We start from the raw sequence: 19,122 nt of genomic DNA, 5'->3' as shown, positions 1-19,122 counted from the left end.
GCTCTGATTGAATTGAAGAGCAGCTCCAAGTGATCTTGGTGCAGATGTACTGCTGTCACTTAAGCTGTTCAGGAATCATCAACATCAGGGTGTCGATGTCGATGACAGATAGGTACGTTCACAAGAAATTGTTTTGTCAATGTTATCATCACAGAGAATATTTACTTGCATAACAATAGAACATAATAGGTCTGGGCGATTAAACATACATAGTCTGTTAAAGGATATTTTGCTGCTCTCCAGCAAAGAGCAGTATTGTGTGTGAGCTCCAGCTGTCATCTTTGCAATATTCTCTTAATATCCTTACAAGTATCTGGTCAAAATATAATCTTGAAAGTGCAGTGAGATGAGCCACATGTATGGTGTGTAACTAATTTAAATTAAATCACCCAGCCTAGAAGTGGACAACATTTGAACATGTTGTCAGAAACGTGCTTAAACTTTTCTTAAAACCTCTTTGACCGATGAAGGGCTGCACCATTTGCCATCACCAAACTCATCAGGTAGTCCCTGCCTTTCACCAAGAACTGCACTGTTTCTACCCAGTTCAGTGAACCTAAGGGGGCTTGGAAACCTTTGGCATGAGGGTTGCCGCTGTTCAAGATGTGGAAGAACTGCTCTACTTTACATATTTTCTAAAAGTGTTATGTTCCTATTGTGTTAATATCATGTGTTATTGTTTTTATCACCTCAATGAATTCAGCTGCTGCTTCACAGTGTAGAAACTGTGAATACCCAAGGTTCCTGAGAGTACGCAGAGCTACTGCTACTGAGTGGCAGGGTCTGTGCGGCCAGGGACACCTTCATCTTCCGTAAATCAAAATTCACATGCTTGCCGATTACCTTTGGAATAGAAAGATAAGATTTGGAAACCTGTGAATGTACTAAATAAACTACTCCATAGATCTATACCACAAATTAGGAATTGTATTTGAGTACTTTAATCCATGGTTATCTTGTTGGCCATGTGCAATCCATCATTTGTCTGCACATTATTCAGATGAAGGCTGTACTTCCAGTGGATCTGTCCAGCTAAGCTAGTAATTGGACTGTATGCTCGTAGCATATTTTGCGGCAATTTCAACATATGACAAGCGTCCACCATCATAAACACCCTCTCACCAGTCACGGGATGATCAAAGAAGGTTTTTTAGGGGTTCATCAGGGTTTCCCTTTAGCTGACATCCAAGTCTGCTTACATTGGAGGCATGCCCATCCATTGTGACATAGACCATAGTTATCCCATGCTCATGCAGTTCCTCCAATGCATGCACAAGTAGTACCTCTTGTGTCTCTGGGGACAGTGACTGGGTCAGGAAGTACGCAATTGGAGCCTTCCAATGTCCTTGGAGGCCAAAGAGCCTCAGTGGCAATGTCATTCTCATTTACACCATCTCCCATGTCAACATAGCCAGACATTTTTTGAGTTTGAGGATTATATTGGACATGTTTTTATAATTGCCAACTTGATGCAGACATATTCATATCTGGCTGGATCTTGCTGTTTTCTTCGTATATATATGTCTATGGCAGCAACAGCAGCGGTGCACCGACACTTTCCATCCTGGTAAAAACTATATTCATGTAAATAATAGTTCTGCGCTGTGGCAGGCCGATTTACCATTAAATCAGCTTCACCTCACTTACATTCCAGATATCTTAAATAGATTTTTGACTAGACATAATAGTTGATTGAGATATCTGTACTTCTATTTTGACTTGGCAAAATACCAATTTCAGATATCTCTAATTACGTTCTGACTAGTCCAAATGACGTCAGATGTACAATTAGTTCTAAGGGAGCCCCAATTTAAGATATCATGAATGCATTACTTACTATTTGAAAGGTATATTTCAGATATCAACAATTAAATTATGACTGGTCATAAGGTAAATTGGAGTTATCTTGAAAGCAAATGACGACTAGGCAAAACTATGTTTTAGATTTCTAGAAATTTATTTTTGTCTAGTCAAAATTCCTTTGAAGATATCTCATATGTAGATATCTAGACGGATTTCAGACATCTTGAATTATTTTTCTGACTAGTCAAAACATGCCGATGGCTTAGCATTTTTGGCGGAAAGTTTAAGGCATTTTTACTGCTGTTTGCTATTCAGTGATCTGGAATGTCAGGGATGTTCAACGGTAATTCTCGTGTTTTAAACACAATGTTCAGTGCTGGAGCACTACAAATTAAGAAACACGGATGATTTATTGTCTGAAACCAAAAGACATTTTCAACGTCAAGGGCGACAAAGTCGAGGCCAGTGACTGCTGTGTGCCAATCAGGTGACTTCATTTGAGATATCTCAAAAGGCATGTTGATTCTCCAAAAAGTGATTGAAGGACATATCTTGAATCATTCTTCTTACAAGTCAGAACACAAATGCAGATATCTTAAAGTACCATTAAGTCAAAATGTAGTTTTTACAAGTCAAAACTTGTTTTTTTCATATCTTAAATGTGTTAAGAGACAATCAGAAGAAGTCGATTTTATGTTAAAATGGCCTGCCATACTGCGCCAGGAGATATTTTCATAGAATATATTTTTATTTGAACCAATCCGTCAGTTCAGGAACAGATAAAAAGGCCGCATTTTGCTGATCGTTGGCTAGCTTAACTTGTCACATCAAGACCTATCGGTTCCGGTAAGAAATGTAATTATAAATTGTATGAGCTGATCTCACCAGATTTATTACACAAAATTATAGGGTTTTAGTTGAAAGTCAAAATATATTCCTGTATTTCCTTGTAGGTTATGTTTTCAGAGTGTAATTTCCTGCTTAATAGAACAAGTAAAACCTGCTGACAATGGATTAAATTAATACTTAACTGTGTAGTTTACAGGGTTTAGTCTTCTTTTTATTCCCTGAGTATTTTCCCATTTGAACTATGGTAGTGATGGAGAGAGGAGGCCTGGCAGAGCTTTCTATGATAATACAGCTGGACCCATTTGGTCATTATTTCTCCAGATTCAGCTTTGCATATCTAGTGGAGATGGCCATAAGTTAAGCTTCACAATTATAATGCTTTAGGAGCTGAAATTATTATATTAATGCAACCATCATTACATTTTCTTCATTATTTTATTAATATTTTAATCTTGTGTTTTTAGTCTTAACATCCATCATTCAGGAGGCTCCCTAAAGAGGACTCTCATCCTGAGAGCCTCTAAAGAGGTTCAGGGTCTGGGATACCAGAAAGGTGTCCAAAGAGCCCGACCCATAGAGGAGGTGGAGGCGCGAGCCCACAGCGTCAGCGAGGGTGGGGATGCCTCCACACTTGTCCTTAGCTGATTCACCCAGCAGTTCAGCAGATACTCAGGGAGAAGACTGCAGTGGCTGCTGGAGAACGATGGGGGCTACGCCGTAAACCTGGTCTGTTCCCACCAGGAGCTTCAGAGGACAGGGTCTCAGTCCCCTTCATGGCCAACAAGGTAGGATGTAGCGTTTAATTCAGTGCCATTTTGTTCTGTTCAGTTTCAATACTATTCTAAACAAGATGACCTGCCAATGGAATACGAGTTTTGTACTTAAAACAGGAACAACTCATCTCTATTATTGTATTTCAAGTACAGTATATTGAATTATCTTATTTTAGGTGTCAAAATAGTCCAACTCATTATCATTTTATTTTTTTCTCCAGCCCATGACCTTCTCCAGCAGCCAGAGGAACATTGGTACCTGCTCAACTGCAGGGTACACCTACATTACTTTTAAGAATACAAAGAGCTGGAATTGATGTGCAATTCTGTTGGGTTCTTGTACATGTTGGTGGGGAGGGACATGAAAAAACAGACAAGATTGCAAAGAGAACATTAAATAAAAAAAAGTATGAAATAATGAATGTTTTGTTTAGAAAAGGTGAGGCCAAATCACTAACAGCAGTGGGGGATATATGGCAAGAGAAGGGGGGCCCTGGTACTAAAGGCAGCATTTATTACAGAATACAGACGTTTATTAAGATGAAAGTCTTCAAAGGAAAGTGCAGAAGAGAGGAGGAAATCTTCTCAAGGTTAAGGTTGGGGCATACTGCCTAAAATCAACTCTTTATTTAATGGCCAAGTGTGTACCTAATGAATGTTATGTCTGTGGTGTTCCTGAGGATAAAGAACATTTTATTTTGAGATGTAGTAAATATGAACGTGAGAGAAGTATGAGTGACAGGATGTCAGTCAGGACGGGGATGGAACTTGTAAGGAATATTAGGCATTAATGAAAAGCTAAGTGGAGCATATAAAGCATTATTTGTAAAATATACAGGTGTAGTCAATATTATAGTTTTTTTGTTATTTTATATTTATTCTTTGTTTCATTTTTATTTATTTATTCTGTATTTGAGTATATATTCTGAAGTATAAACCCTGAGATTACCCACTCCCATCCGATAAGGGGCGATATGCACCAAAAACGTTGGTCGCGATTCGCCATTAAAAACTGAGAAGAAGAAGAAGAAGAAGAAGAAGAAGAAGCGAACGCTTAACGACACGAGGCGGGATTTTAGCTCCATTTTCTGCAGCGGTGCTGGAGCAGGAGGTCTGTGAACGTCAGAACTGGCGGGACACGCTTACTTCTGACTTACTGGACTGTCAGCCCGAAGGAGATGGATGGACAAGCTGTCATATGTGGTATGGTAAGGATTTAAGACAAAATTAATACTATTAGGCATTTATTTTGTTTTGCGCGGTCATTTAGGCTCTCCATCTGCTGCATTCTTTCATCTTCACCTCGGTGGTGTATCACCCATTGATATATATTACTGTAACAGAGGAGTATACCTGCGAACACTGTTGCTAATTTAACGAATTTGTCGCGATGTTTCTGACCCCTGTGGCTACTTTTTCACCAGAGCTATTAGCGATAAATCTGTTAGCTTACTCCTGTGCTAATGGCGGCTTTATCGACTTCATGTGAAAGCAACAATTGATCTGCAGTTATTGTCTGAGTCGTCATCCATTTCCCCAAGCCCTGTCTCATCGCAAGCTACAGCTGCTCCATCCTAAAAAAAACCCGCCTGCAGTCAGAGAACAGAGCCGCTCTCATCCATTTCCACGTTGCTAATGAATCACGCATGCGCAAATCTGCGTGAGTTCGCGCACTTTTAGTGGTTGCTGCCATAGACATAATATAAGAGTCTCACATGTGAGTGGAGCTAGGCGGAGCGATATCAATCTGGCTAGGGTCAGGTTAGCCTAAAATGCCTGATTTTTGCAACCGGTTTTGTTAAAGCTTATAATAAAATTTTAAATTCTGATATTCCAACATATTTATTGTAATAACAGTACTGAGAGAATATATTAACATCTAGAATAACAATAACTCAGTATTTACTGAATAAAATAATTCCTCAGTGCCATATAAACATGGAAACTGTACACTTTTAAAACTGAACAGAGTTATGCTGACACAGAACCATTAATCCAATGCTGGTGTCTACAAATATTTAATACAAATACAAAATTGTGCCAATAAAAAAAGTGCATAGATGCTTAAACAGTTGTTTGAGATAGATGGTGCTGATAATAGAAAAGTTGGGTTTTACTTAAGTACATGGACAGTAATTAAATAATGAAAATAATTTATTTTGCACCCAAGTCCACCTTTGCTTCCCTGTCTCAGCATAAACTGAGCAGTAAAACCCAAAATCAATTCTCAGCTTTTCCCCCGTTTTATAAACCAAAATATTTTTATACTGCTTATTGATTTAAACCCTGTGCTTAAAGCGTTCAGACAAACATCAAACACAACTGTGACTGTTATTTTCTTTTTTTTCTTAGATGTCCTTAAGGGCTTCTTTCTTTGTGATGTACTGCTCTAAGTATTTCTCTTGTAGTTGGTGAGAACCAGGAATGGCTCCTCCATTTATATATATATTTAATATTAACTGCTGTGCAAGCAGCCACCCAGTCTTCACAGATCTGTTAGAGGTAGAAAAAACAAGACAATTATTTTTATTTTTTTATTTTTTTTTTCCTCATTTGTCACAGAGACATAACACCATGTTTTCTCATTTTTCATTGAAGCAATATCTCACTTCAGTCCTTAATGCCAACATATCCGTGGACACAGACAAGCATGTTTACTGTTTTTTTTTTTTTTTTTTGGTCCGTTACTTTGAACTGTGTATCAAATCATTATTCAACCGAGCTTACGTTGATTAAAAAAAATAAAAAATGTATTTCTATTTTATTTTTCATACTTGCAACAGCTCTGGATGTCAAAGATCGGGTCACAGTGATTTTTCTTGGCTGTTGGCGTGTTTCTAAGACTCTTCGTTGTGTGGGTTATCAATTGATTGCTTTTGCGTTCGCCCACAATATTTTACGGGGGAACAAAATAATTTACCTCCACTTTCACGTAGAGTATCAGGAAACTGTTCGCCTGATTTTGGACATTTTCCGGCACCTTCCTCCTCCCATATCCTCCAGTCTCCACTCCAGATCTCTGCCGCCTCTAATTAAGGGAAACTTAGTCCACTTGTCCACCAGCTACTTATACTCTCCTCAGTCAGCTCATCCTTGCCGGTTCGCCTTTCAGCTTCCTTCTGCTCACCTGCTGGCACCTGCCCACGTCCTCCTACCCTCATCGTCTTCTTCACCGCCTCCTCCGCCTCAAGCCTGCTGAACTTGCGCTGCGACATTCCCCTGACCCCCGCGCTCTCCCGTCTACCCAGGAGGCTTCCTGGGTTTCAGCACCTGTCTGGCTCTGCAGCGCTGCACCCACGGTCCTCCAGCTTCCTTCACGCCCGCCTGCTCAGCTCCGTAGAATCTGCTGGCTTCTGCTTTCATCTTCTACCTTCCTCAGTCTGGTCCAGATCTCTGGTTCTCCTCATCCAAACTCCACAAACTTCAATAAATCCTTTAAACGTGGCTCTGTGTGTGGCTGAATTCAGGTTAACCAGAACAGTTTCCTGACAGCTCAGTAAATATTTTAAGAAAGTACAACCATAAAACAAGGCATTTCTTTATTGTTGTCAACAGCAGACAAACTAGACAGACGCCAATGTCGAACTGAACTCTCGTCAACAGGAGACGTCAGCTGAAATAATAAAAATAAAGAACCTGAATTTAACAGACGTCAACATATTCCGATTTACTTTTTAGGCTAATTAAGCACAATTTAAACCTGTTGCTATTTTAACAACCATGTTCTCAATGCGAACAATGAGGAGGCGCTTTGATGCACAAAGCTGTTTGATGTGGGTTGAACAGAAGAAAGAAACAGCCTCAAGTCATCCTTGCTCTTATAGCCTTGACCGGTATTTGTTTTTGATCAGGGTGAGAGCAGAAAACCCAAATTCACAAAGGTAAGTGGAGGTGAAAGGGATCAGGACTCATTGCTTTGGCGGACACATGGGGAAACTCGCTTTCGACACTTAACCAGAATCGCGTAATCGGCATTTCCACCAGTCTCTGTTTTAAGTCCACATTTGAGCTGAGCTTGACAAGAGCCTCCTCCTCTTGGATGCTCAGTTCATCGTGGACTGTGGGTGGGAAAGAGAAAGGATTTCTGGCCCACTGGTTTCCCGGTGGCTCCTCTCCAAAATACTCTCTGAACCGCTCAGATATGCGCTGATGACCGGTTTAACAGATTGAGCGGCAGCGCTGTCTCCAGCACATCCTCCAAGGTTGGAAACATTTCAACTGATCCTCTTCCAATACGATCACACTACACATCCAGCTTCTTCCTGAAGCCAGACACCTTGTCCTGTGCCGTATAGACGTGACACTCTTTGCCCTGGAGTGAAGTATTCAGGGAGATGATCCACTGAAAAATGTAAGACAGGCCAACGGGGCGAGCCAGTTCATGTCTTCCAGATGTTTTGCGAGAGGGGAGTTAATCTCGGTGAGGGAGACTTCTGGCAACTCGCAGAACACGGTGAGGACTTCCCCGAGAGAGCCACCTCATCTGAGAATGCAGGATCAGCTGCTAGAATTTCATCGCACAGGATTTTAAATAGGCGTGCGTTTAAGGCACGCAATTTAATTGTGGTTACAATTTTCTCTGCCTCATCCAGGACTACATGCAATTCTTTGGGCATCATTGCTGCTAAATCCTGGCGATGAATGATGGAGTGTTTCCAGACAGCAGCAGGGGCAACGGTCTGCACTTGTTTCACAAGACCGCTGTGACGGCTGGTCATGGCCCTCGCCCCATCGGTGCATATGCCACACCACCGGCTCCACTCAAGGCTTTCTGCTTTGTAAAAGTCATTCAGAGCCTTGAAAAGTTCATCTGCTGTTGTGTGGACAGGGAGAGGAAGGCAAAACAAAAAAATCTTTGCGCACACTTAGCTCTTGGATAAACCGTACACCATCAATTGAGCGCAGTGTGCGACGTCAGTGGACTCATCCTGCCTTCGCTATATGGAGAGCAGCTCCATAAGATGCCTCAGTTGCCTTGACGTTACTGGTGCCAAACGAACATATTACTGCTTTTTGTGACCACAATTCATTACGTTTCCTCTAAAGAAAAATTCAGTGGCTTGTTAACTAAATTGGTTTGCATGGCCACATACTGTCGTTTGCTAACACCTCTCTGTACACCACACATTGTGGCAGAGGTGCGCTCTCAGAACCGGACCGTGTAAAACCTAATTTTAAATAATCAGGATCGTATTTCCTACGTTTTTTAGCAGACTCCTCCCTCTCTGCTGACTTCTGTTGTGGTATAAGAAAACGATGCACTTCGTTAGGCCTACTTATTCACACACAGGCACGAACAATTAGCTTACTGCAGATGTTTACAGAGAGCGTTAGATTTCTTCGCGCCTCCCCAGCGACTTTTTGGCGCCCCCCAGGGGAGGCACGCCTCACCTGTTGAAAACCACTGGTGCAATGTTTAGTTTTGTTAAAGGCTAAAGCACTTAAATTATAATTTAACACAAAACATTACCTCTCACATTCAACAATGAATACATTACTCATACAATTTTATGATCAATAACAGTAATAATTTATCATCTAAAGACTAACAGGAGGTGAAATTCAGGTCCAGATGAGCTGTGCGTGTGCTGATGTCACGAGTACGCTTCTGTACCAATACACAGATGTTCTGCGTACTCCATTCTCCCCAAGTCTGTACTTCCTGTGTTCTTGCCAAAACCGGACTTGACAAGGACGTGAGTCCGTACTCGTGTTCTCGTGAATTAAGGAACGGCCATATTCTTCTAACACACGTTAGCATGTTCACCTGGAGAAACAGGAAGTAAACCTCCTCAGGTTCACGCAACGTTCATTTCCTAACCACTGACGTCACACGTGACATCACAAGGAGTGTTGCTATTGGTTAAAGTTGCACTACAGTTGCGATGATTGGATAAAATCTCAGAGCATGTAGAAATTGTGAGGATTGGCTGATTTTACATTAATAGTTAATAATCACAACATCACAAATTCCTGGAGGGACTCCAGAGTTTCCTTTCTGGGGTCTGATGTGCTTCAGTTCCTCTGAGGCTCCATCAAAAGATGATGCTTGTTTGGTCTGAAGATTGGCGCACAAAACTCCTCCATTGTAGCATCAGTGAATCTGTGATCGACCTCATGGTCCTGTAGACAGCCAGGGACGCGAATTCAGCTTTATTACTAACACCTGGTTTGACTTAGTCGCGTTTCTTTAGCCTGGATTGGCCTTTGTGAAACGGATAAAGCAGCGACACATTGATCACGCTGCATCAAGCCTGGCTTTAGCGCTTATCCTGGATTTCCAGACACAGCTTTTGAGAAATAGGCCTCAGATTATTTTCTTCTAATCTTCACTAGAAGTGACAAGTGTTGAGTGTTACACAGAGGGTGGAGAAGCAGGAGTTTAAATCAAACAAGTTGTGACCAGGGGCCCGTTCTTCGTACGTTGCTTAAAACATCCGAGATCAAATGAGACATCCAAGATGATTTCATCCGGCTAATCATGATCCGGCTAATTGGGTTCTTAGAACACACCTCTTGTTTATGATTAGTATCGCTGGATTGAGTTATCTGAGATAACTGCGCGTTCATGCGTTTGTTTAAAAGGGGAAATGAATTGATAGTAGAAACATTGATCAGCAACGCTGCTATTGGCTGTTCAGCATGGCCAAAGAACGCCCACAGTTTTTCTCTCAAGCAGAACACGAGCTTTTAAAGGAAGGTTATGCCGAATTTGAGTCATTAATTAAAACGACAGGTAACACCTCAAAGTCTGTTAAAGCCAGAGAGAGGGCTGGCAAAAAGTAGCAGACAAATTAATGCGTAAATACTGTCCATGGTAGATGTTTCTATCACTTTCTACAGTATGAATTTTTGCATTTTAATAATTTCATATTTATTTTGTTATTTTATGTCAGAGCCTCCACGGGAGCCACTAGAACATGGGGAAAAAGTGAAGTACAAGAATATTCTACAAAATGGTAGCCTTTAATTATTATACTGTATTTTAAAAAGCAACTTCTTCCTATTTTTAAAAGCCACTTTGAATGATGTTTTTGTTTGTTTATAACAGCCACCAAGAAAAAGCCTGAAAATAAAAACAGGTTATTTTTTACTTTTGTTGCATGAGGCATGTTTCCCCCTTTTTGTTTCATTAATGACACATAGTGCCATCCATTCCCTATATAAATGGCTTCTTCAACAAAAAAATAGTATTTTGAAAAACACAAATTAGGAGAAATTGAACTCCACAACTTGAAAAATAGAAACATTGCACTAGAGAACGAGTTGCTTCAAAAGGACGTTCAGAGTAAGTTCTAATACACCATTTGACAGTAGTATTGCTGACTTTACATATAACTATCTCTTATTGCAGGCAAAAGATGACATGCTGTCTTTTTTTCATGAAGAATTGTTTAAATAAACGACAGGAACTAAGCATTATTTGTTTAGTCTTTTATTAAACATTAAAAAATGGTGTTCCCCAATTCTGTCCCGTCCTCTGCCACTAGATGGTCCAAGTGCGCTGGCTGGACAAACTTCCCATCTCCTCCGCTTATTAAGCTGCGATCTAATCCTGTTTACGTGAAATAAACCTGCTAGCGAGCAGGTTCAAGCTTGCGCACATGTTGCTATGACAGCAAGTCCAGGATGAGTTTCGAAGAACCGAACAATCCAAGATCATGCCAAATCGTCAACAATCAAACCCAGCTAACTGAGTTAGCGACGTACAAAGAACGGACCCCAGTTGTGAAACCTGGAACTGTCGTTTGTTTTTCTGCAGGCGGTTCTTCGGACCTCCCGTCGCTTCGGCGCGCCCAGGCTTGTTGCCGAGGGATACTGAAGGCGGTCAACGAGGACGTGAGGGAAACGGAGCACCGGCAACGCCTCAGCCAGTACCAGTGCAGACTGGATGCTGCGCCTCAGTTCAAGGTGGGACAAACGTGTTTAATCTAGCAGTCTGGCATCAAGTTTTCTTCCATCAAATCGTTTGTAAAACTCCTTTTTCCTCCTGTGGCTCACAGAGTCTGGACCTCACCACCAAGACGATGATTCACGAAGGTCCTCTCATCTGGAAGGTCAACAAAGACAAGCAGATCGGTGGGTTTTGCTGCCCGATCAGCAGCGCTTCCCGTGTTTGCTGTGGTTGCGGCTTCATCTTGTCTCTGGTCCTCCTTCAGAGATCCAAGCGCTGCTGCTGTCAGACTGCCTGGTCCTCCTTCAGAAAGGCCCCGACGATCGGCTGCAGCTACGCTATCCGTTCCGCTGGTTGGGAGGAGCAGGAGGGGTCATGGTGGACAACAAGCCCTCGTTCAGTCCTCTGGTGAAGCTGGACGCGCTGCTTGTCCGCTCCGTAGCCACAGGTACACGGTGGCACTCAGTGGACTGAAGTTTAGATGGCCGGGTTTTTCATTTTTTATTTAAATGCCTACTTTTCCAGACAAAAAAGGCGCTGTACATCATCAGCACTGCGGAGACGCTGATTTATGAGCTGGTGGCAGGATCGCCATCTGAGAAAGACACGTAAGCTTGTTTTACCTGTGATATTTTTAGGGTTACACCACAACCCTTAATAGATCTAATTTCTACTTTACTCTAAGTCTGGACGGTCAGCTGGCTTTTTTCTATTTACTTCACAGCTGGATAGGTTTACTTGAAAAGACCACCAAAGCTTCATCTCCAATGTCCAATCACAGATCACTTTCTGTACCGTGAGTATCTGTCATGTTTAGAGAAGGAAACAAGGAATAAAAGTTATCAGCCATAAAGAAACAAGTTCCTTTAATTTATGTCTCTGCCTGCTATGAAGTTATTTCTGTGGTGGCGGCACATGTTAATGTATTTATTCTGTGTTTGGTTCTCTTCAGTTCTCCCAGACTACGCGGCACTTCACCCGTCTTAACTGAAGGTAAAAAATTATGTTGTGTCTTCATGGAGAGAAAAACTGTACAGATATTATTTTCTCACTGTTCATACAAGCCCAGATGAACAGCAGTGTATCTGTTTAGTTTTTTTTTTTTTTTTTAAAGTAATCCCAAATTCTGGGTCCAAAGCTTGATTCAGCAGCTTGAACGAGCAACTTTCAGCAGCGGAAGCTTAAAAGTTCCATGTAGCTTATTTTAAGGTGGACCCATTCCCTTCTGCTGTTTTCACCCATTCTTTGCTAGCTGTATGTTATACCTCTGTCGCAGTATCATGTATCTGTGTTCTATGGTGGATCAAAATACAGAGTTTTAAGTAAGTGTAGGGGTGGGCGATATGAAGAAAATCTAATATCACAATATCTTGGGGGCTATATCACGATACGCGATATATATCACGATATGTTCAAATAACATTTGGAAAAACAAATGTTTTTAGCCAAATGGTGCCTAAAGTTGCATTGGTATATCTCGTATTAACGTGTCAATTTTTGTTTGTTTGAAAATTGATTGCAAAATGAAAATTAATTTAACTTTTTTTTATTTTAGACATTTTTATAACCACAGCTGCACATAGAAGCTTTTAACAAATTACAATATTGTCACATTAAAGCTCTTTCATGGTCAACACTGGACCTTAAAAATCTAATATCACGATATGTTCAAATAACTTGGAAAAACAAATGTTTTTAGCCAAATGGTGCTTAAAGTTGCATTGGTATATCTCAGTGCCCCCCCCCCCCCCAAAAAAAAGAAACATTCAACATAGGGATCAGAGTTTTATTAACTTGACTGCAGATACTAAATACATCTGCATTATAAAAGGGCATAACATAATAACATGTAACAAACTAGAACAAAGACTATAACGAGCCTGTTCAGAAAACAGCCAAAACTGCGGAGCGTGACGGAGTCCTTGTGACTCTAATGTGAGGGGTGTGCTTGAGAGGACGCGCATAACCCCTGTATGTCTGGCCGAATCGGCGACAGTTTCAGTCTTAAATGGTCTTCCACACATAGTCTGTGTCGGTATTTAGTTTTCAGGCTGGTCAGACATGAAAATCCTCTCTCACATAAATATGTAGTGGCGAATGGCATTAATTTCTTGACTGCGCGTGTTGCCAGTTCAGGGTACTCGGTGAGCAGCCCTATCCGGCTCATCAGCGACACACCGGACGCAGCGACGGGACCAGGCTTTGAAGACCGAGGAGGACCTGTAGGCCGTGGGCCAGAATCTGTAGGGCGACTTTTCGTATAAACTGTCAGGGGGCAACTTTCTTCCACCGGGAAAAGTTGCTACACATAGCAGTGAACTCAAAACACCAATGTTCCCACGTTTTCACTTGCACATTAATAAGTTATAGGCGATAAAAAATCTAAACTGTAGCGCTCCGGTCCAAGAGGTCACGTGATTCGATTTTTGCTGCTCAGCCAATCAGATCGCTGTATTGTCAGCTGTGCGCGTTCATCAGTTCATCATGGCTGCGCTCGTAAGATGTTTGTATGCATTTGTTTCCAGATGAAGAAAGCCCAATAATAGCATTTTCTGGTGCCAGCTGGTAGTGATCTTGATGGCAAGAAAAAATAAAAAGCCCAGACCATCCATCCATCCATTTTCTAACACGCTTATCCCTGCGTTTGCAAGGTGCCGGTCTCTATCTCCAGCTGTCAATGGGCGAGACGCGTTGTATAACCTGGACAGGTAGCCAGTCCATCGCAGGGCAGAAATAGCCCAGACTTTTGCCCAATTTACTGTGATATCACCAAGACCTGCTGCGCTAGAATAGCACAGCCGACAGGTGTCGATGTGCCAAACGACTTATCCCCGCCAGAATTTGTATCCCCGGCGTCGGGAGCGCATTCAACTAGAAGAATGAATCTAGTCAACTCCGCCTCATTTCCAACCTATTAGGCGTGGAAATGAAGATGTTTTACTTTTCTTAACGAAATATAGCAATGGTGTCGTTACATTATCGTTCAGTTAGTGTGAAAAAACTGAAAATGTAACACTTGTTAGTGCTATCATAATGGATTGCTATGTCGGATAAAACTCGATTGATCACTCAGTGTAACACGTTATGAGAAAGTAAACGGCTCTGTGGTCATCTTGACATGTGTCACGAAAATATTAGCTTTATGTTATTAGATTGTCGCATGTCTGTCTGCTTAAACCAAAAATCCACCTTCCTTAGTCCATCACAGCTGTCAGCTTTTCGTCTTTTTTCTTTTTCTTTTCTTTTTGACCCGCATGAATGGATCATATAGAGCGGATTTCACGTGTGATCAAATGAACACTGAATAAAGGTACAGCCAAAATTATCAGATTTAATATTTTAATTCAACCAAGAACCATATAGAGATTTTAACCATATTAAGAAAACGAGATATGTCTCTTTTAAAAATAGAACAATGTATTAGGAGTTTAAAAAATCTATTTCATTTTATTAGAATGTGATATTTAAAATATTTAGACTTCACAAAGCTGAAGGTTAAAACTTTTATTGATTTCAAAAATACAATACAAAATTCTACAAATACCGAAGGGGATAACTCGTTTGGCACAACGAGTTTATACAACGCGTCTCGCCCATTGACAGCTGGAGATCGGCACCAGCACCTCGCAAACCCAGCGGGGATAAGCGTGTTAGAAAATGGATGGATGGATGGATGGTCTGGGCTATTTCTTTTTTTTTTTGCCATCATCTCTGCCAGCTGGCACCAGAACATGCTATTATTGGGCTTTCTTCGTCTGGAAACAAATGCATACAAACATCTTACGGGCGCAGCCATGATGACGTGGTGAACGCGCACACCTGACAATACAGCGATCTGATTGGCTGAGCAGCAAAAATCGAATCACGTGACCTCTTGGACCGGAGCGCCACAGTTTAGATTTTTTATCGGCTATAACTTATTAATGTGCAAGTGAAAACGTGGGAACATTGGTGTTTTGAGTTCACTGCTATGTGTAGAAACTTTTCCCGGTGGAAGAAAGTTGCCCCCTGACAGTTCATACGAAACTTCTTAAGGAAGCGTCCTACAGATTCTGGCCCACGCCAGCCGCACACTCCGCTGCGCGCAGCTCCTCCGTGCGCTGAGGCGCTCGGCTCCTCTTCACCTCCCGGCCGCATAATGACCTCCGCGGCTACGATGACGGAGCCTCTCCACAGCGGCTGGACCCCGCCGGCTGCAATCAGCGGAGGAACCACACCCCCTCCACCGCCCGCTGATGACGGCACTCCTCTCCCCCTGCGGCTCCTCCTGTCCTTCTCCGGGGACGTCACAGCTCGCCTCTAACCAACTTTATCAGTGTCAAGCCCGAGCCCTACTCGAGCTCGTGCTATTCATTGAATTTAAGGTTGCTGCTTCGCGTACGAGGCCACTATTGTACGGCATTTGATTTTTATTTTTTTTTCCTGCATTTTTTTTTTCCCAAAATCTTTTCCCGTACCCCCTGTCATGCCCCTAGGGGTACGCGAACAATAGTTTGGGAATAACTGGTATATCTCATATTAACGTGTCAATTTTTGTTTGTTTGAAAATTGATTGCTAAATAAAATAATTTTTTTTTATTTTAGCCATTTTTTTTAACCACAGTTACACATAGGAGCTTTTAACAAATTACAATATTGTCACATTAAAGCTCTTTCATGGTCAACACTGGACCTTAAAAACATCCCAGCGGCCAAAAGGAACACCAAGGAAAAATTTGACACAAAATAAACCTGAAATCAAAGGTGCTCTTTTGTGCATAAGACATAAAAATGTGTATAATAAAAATGTTATTTGTATAATTAAAAACAAAAGCTTGTATTGTGACTATAAAATCAACTGACCAGTCGCAGCTAGATATTCAGAGCGTCTCAAAAATATTTCCGTTGCTCTTTAGGTGCTGGGAAATTTTAAACAAACGTTTTTTTCTGTCATATGGGATTTAGCAAAAGAAGACGCCAGTTTAAACTGTTTTACGGCTGGTTTAATTAAAGTTTCCTTTGGCGGGGAGGTGTCGACACGCAGAGTTTACAAGTCTTCATTTTGCACTAGATGACGTTTTAGGTGGAACAAATTTGTGCTACTGCTACCTTTTGTAGCAATGGTTTTACGGCATGTTTGCAAATTACCGCATTTTGTTTGACCTCCTTTTTGTGAAATCCAAACCACTGCCTGAAACTCCCGTTGTCGCCATAGTTCTCGCTGCCTCGTCAACATAACTAAGCGCACGGGTTCATTGTTGTGTGTGCGTGCGCCAGAACTCTTTCTGGTTTTGAAGAGCGAGTGATTGATGCCTTCACAGCATGTGGGAAAAACTAAACTCAATGAATTAAATACAACAGCTCAATCTTACACTCGATGGTCGCAATAGTCATTTTAACCATCACGCGGAGGAAAACTTGAGATGCATCGATTATACTCAATATATTGCCAACCCCTAAGTGATGTTCCAGCATTGCCTTTTTTATGCACATAAACAGTTTGACCTCCAGCTAAAGCACACTGCTACAGATTTTCTTTTTGAGGATATCACAGTTCTATGGTATTAGTGTCTCAACTTGATCTCCAACAAAGTGCTGCTTGAACTTAGCAGCAGTGACCACATACCAGCTTAATCTCATGCTACCCTCTGCTCTTTTTGTGCCACTAAAGGATCACTCATATCAGCCTGCTGAATGCTTAAGAGACTCCAACAGGAGGACTGGCTGACCTGTCTTCTCATTAATTTAGCTGATAACTGTTGGGCCATTTGGGGTCACTCAGAAACTATTGGGTGTTGAACTGTCAGGCAGATATTTTTTATTTCCACAACAAATTTGATTTATGATTTAAGTCAATTTAAGTTGCTGCACCCGGTCGGCGGTAAAACAACCTCGGTGGACCCAGCTCGTTTTACCCAACAGGCAACCCCCAGTTAAATATTGTTTTGGATGCAGGATGCTTGAAACAGAGAAAATATACTTCAATTTATTTAATCTACTAAAGTCAGAAAAATATTTTACAGACACATCAGCGCTGATGGGCTCTTGATCGGCAAGAAGCCCCGATTGATCATCTCACAAGCATTATCAAGGATTCTAGGTTCACAGCCATACAAGGGTTGTATACTTCGGAACGTGTCAACAGTGGAGAAAATGTGTCACCTCCGGGGTACTATCTGATATTGTGTCATATCCTTGTGTCCGGGCCATCTAAGTGGAGTATGCAGTTCCCGGGTTGAGCTTGACCGTTCCACTTAATACACCCCATATCTTAACAAAATAGTTCAAATAAACTTTTTTTTATTTTTTTTTTATTTGACACAAAAAATAACAAACCAAGATGAATTTCCCTAATGGGCTTGAAGTGCAAACCTTAAATTAAGGCAAAATAAAAGTTTCCACTTTGTGTTCCGCTATCATTCGACATGTACAGTTCATGAATCTGTGGCTCTCAAACTCTTTTAAAAGCAAAGACATGTGACTGACCACCAGCTGGGAGAATAGTCATGGGTCTCTTCCACAATCCCCACTAATGTTAGAAATATGTCAACAATACCTCAGTTTATACACCGTCCCCACAAATCCAGCTTGAGCTTTTCATCAGTGACATGCAAGATCTTCCCTTCTTTCTTTCCTCATCAGTGCTTCCTGCTCTCTGTGACTTTTGGCCTTTGGAGCAACATCAGAACAACCCTTTGCTACATGAATACTACTCTGATTCTGTTATGATGATGTGGTGTTAAGCCTTAATGTGTTTACCTTTTTTATATTCATGTTTAAACCCATTCCAGTTATGATGTGGTTTTAGGTTCAGAGGATAAGAAGCAACTAAGTGGAACTTGTAAAATCTCCAGTCATCCATTTTCACCTTGATTTGCAGCCAGAGCTGCTTCTCTCAGGTCTTTGCTGCTCTCTTTCCATCTTTACATCCTGTTCACCCCCACATGTAGATCAGATAACAGCCAGAAGTCCGGCTTTTATGGAGGTGCTTCACACTTGCTGCTGATTGGTTTATCAAGTGTTGCATCAACAGCTTCTGACTGCAGCGACCACCTTATTCAACCTTTTAGGAGGGTTTTAGAGGACAGAAATGGGAGAAAAAGGAAATATTCATGTTTTTATAAAACTACTTTATTCATATCGAATATTAATAACATTTTGGGGAATTCTGAAAAAGCATTGAAGGCAGAGCTGGTCAAGGTTTTAAACACTGATTCTGCATTTTGGTTTAGTTCATTTATCAAAGCTAAGAATTTGCTGATATTATAAGGATTTTTTTTCTACCTTAGAACTTTGTCTTAATAAATAAAACCTGTGATGTTTTTCCATCTGACATCCATCATTTAGCAGTTGTTCTGATGCATTTCTTCCTATTTAATCCACCAGTCAACCCTGTGGAGGAGCAGGCGGGTTTCATGGAGTCTTCCCTCCAACCATGGCGCCGTGTTGGGTGACCTTCCCTCTGACCAACTTGGAGCTGGTAGCTGTGATGAGAACCTGGCAGTCGGAGTGGCCGACGCCGCCCTACACGACGGTGAGAAGTCAGAACCCACCGCAGAAGCACTCAAAGCTCTGGATGTTTGAATCCTAAAAGCCTCGTCTGCTTGTGCTCCTCTACAGTGGAAACCCTGCGGAAGCTGCTGTTACCAGATGTGGAGGAGGACAGGTGGAGCCACGACACAGACGACACACCCACCAACACCATGAGCAACGGAAACGCTGAGAGACGGCGGCAGGAGTCCACGGAGACCGTCCTGGACCTCTGCATCAACGAATCGGAGCCCAAGCAGCCGGAGGCTCCGCCCCCAGACAGTAGGCAGCCCG

At 41.7% G+C, this 19,122-nt stretch overlaps 1 protein-coding gene across 2 annotated transcripts; it reads left to right on the top strand.

Moving 5' to 3' along the window:
* Positions 1–4,462: 4,462 nt before the first annotated feature.
* On the top strand, positions 4,463–18,936 carry LOC118565615 (rho guanine nucleotide exchange factor 11-like). Of its 2 annotated transcripts, none has more exons than XM_036146034.1 (8): positions 4,463–4,628; positions 11,188–11,336; positions 11,429–11,504; positions 11,585–11,927; positions 12,044–12,115; positions 12,272–12,312; positions 18,685–18,832; positions 18,919–18,936. In XM_036146034.1, exons 1-4 carry the CDS (start codon positions 4,604–4,606, stop codon positions 11,791–11,793), a joined length of 459 nt encoding a protein of 152 aa, XP_036001927.1. In that variant the 5' UTR covers positions 4,463–4,603; the 3' UTR covers positions 11,794–11,927; positions 12,044–12,115; positions 12,272–12,312; positions 18,685–18,832; positions 18,919–18,936. The 2 variants fall into 2 exon arrangements, with proteins under 2 accessions (XP_036001927.1, XP_036001929.1); XM_036146036.1 differs by having other exon boundaries at positions 4,477–4,633.
* The last annotated feature ends 186 nt before the right edge of the window (positions 18,937–19,122 follow it).

The sequence above is a fragment of the Fundulus heteroclitus genome, chromosome 14 (assembly GCF_011125445.2).
Source record: "Fundulus heteroclitus isolate FHET01 chromosome 14, MU-UCD_Fhet_4.1, whole genome shotgun sequence".
NCBI lineage: Eukaryota > Metazoa > Chordata > Actinopteri > Cyprinodontiformes > Fundulidae > Fundulus > Fundulus heteroclitus.
The sequence above is the reverse complement of the archived record's forward strand: the minus strand, read 5'-3'. Positions and strand labels throughout refer to the sequence as shown.

Bases quoted from the DNA above. Each gene is read 5' to 3' on its own strand.
- LOC118565615 (XM_036146034.1), top strand. From the start codon at position 4,604: ATGGATGGACAAGCTGTCATATGTG. The intron at 4,629-11,187 runs GTATGGTAAGGA...GTTTTTCTGCAG, and splicing joins TGGACAAGCTGTCATATGTG to GCGGTTCTTCGGACCTCCCG. The intron at 11,337-11,428 runs GTGGGACAAACG...TGTGGCTCACAG, and splicing joins ATGCTGCGCCTCAGTTCAAG to AGTCTGGACCTCACCACCAA.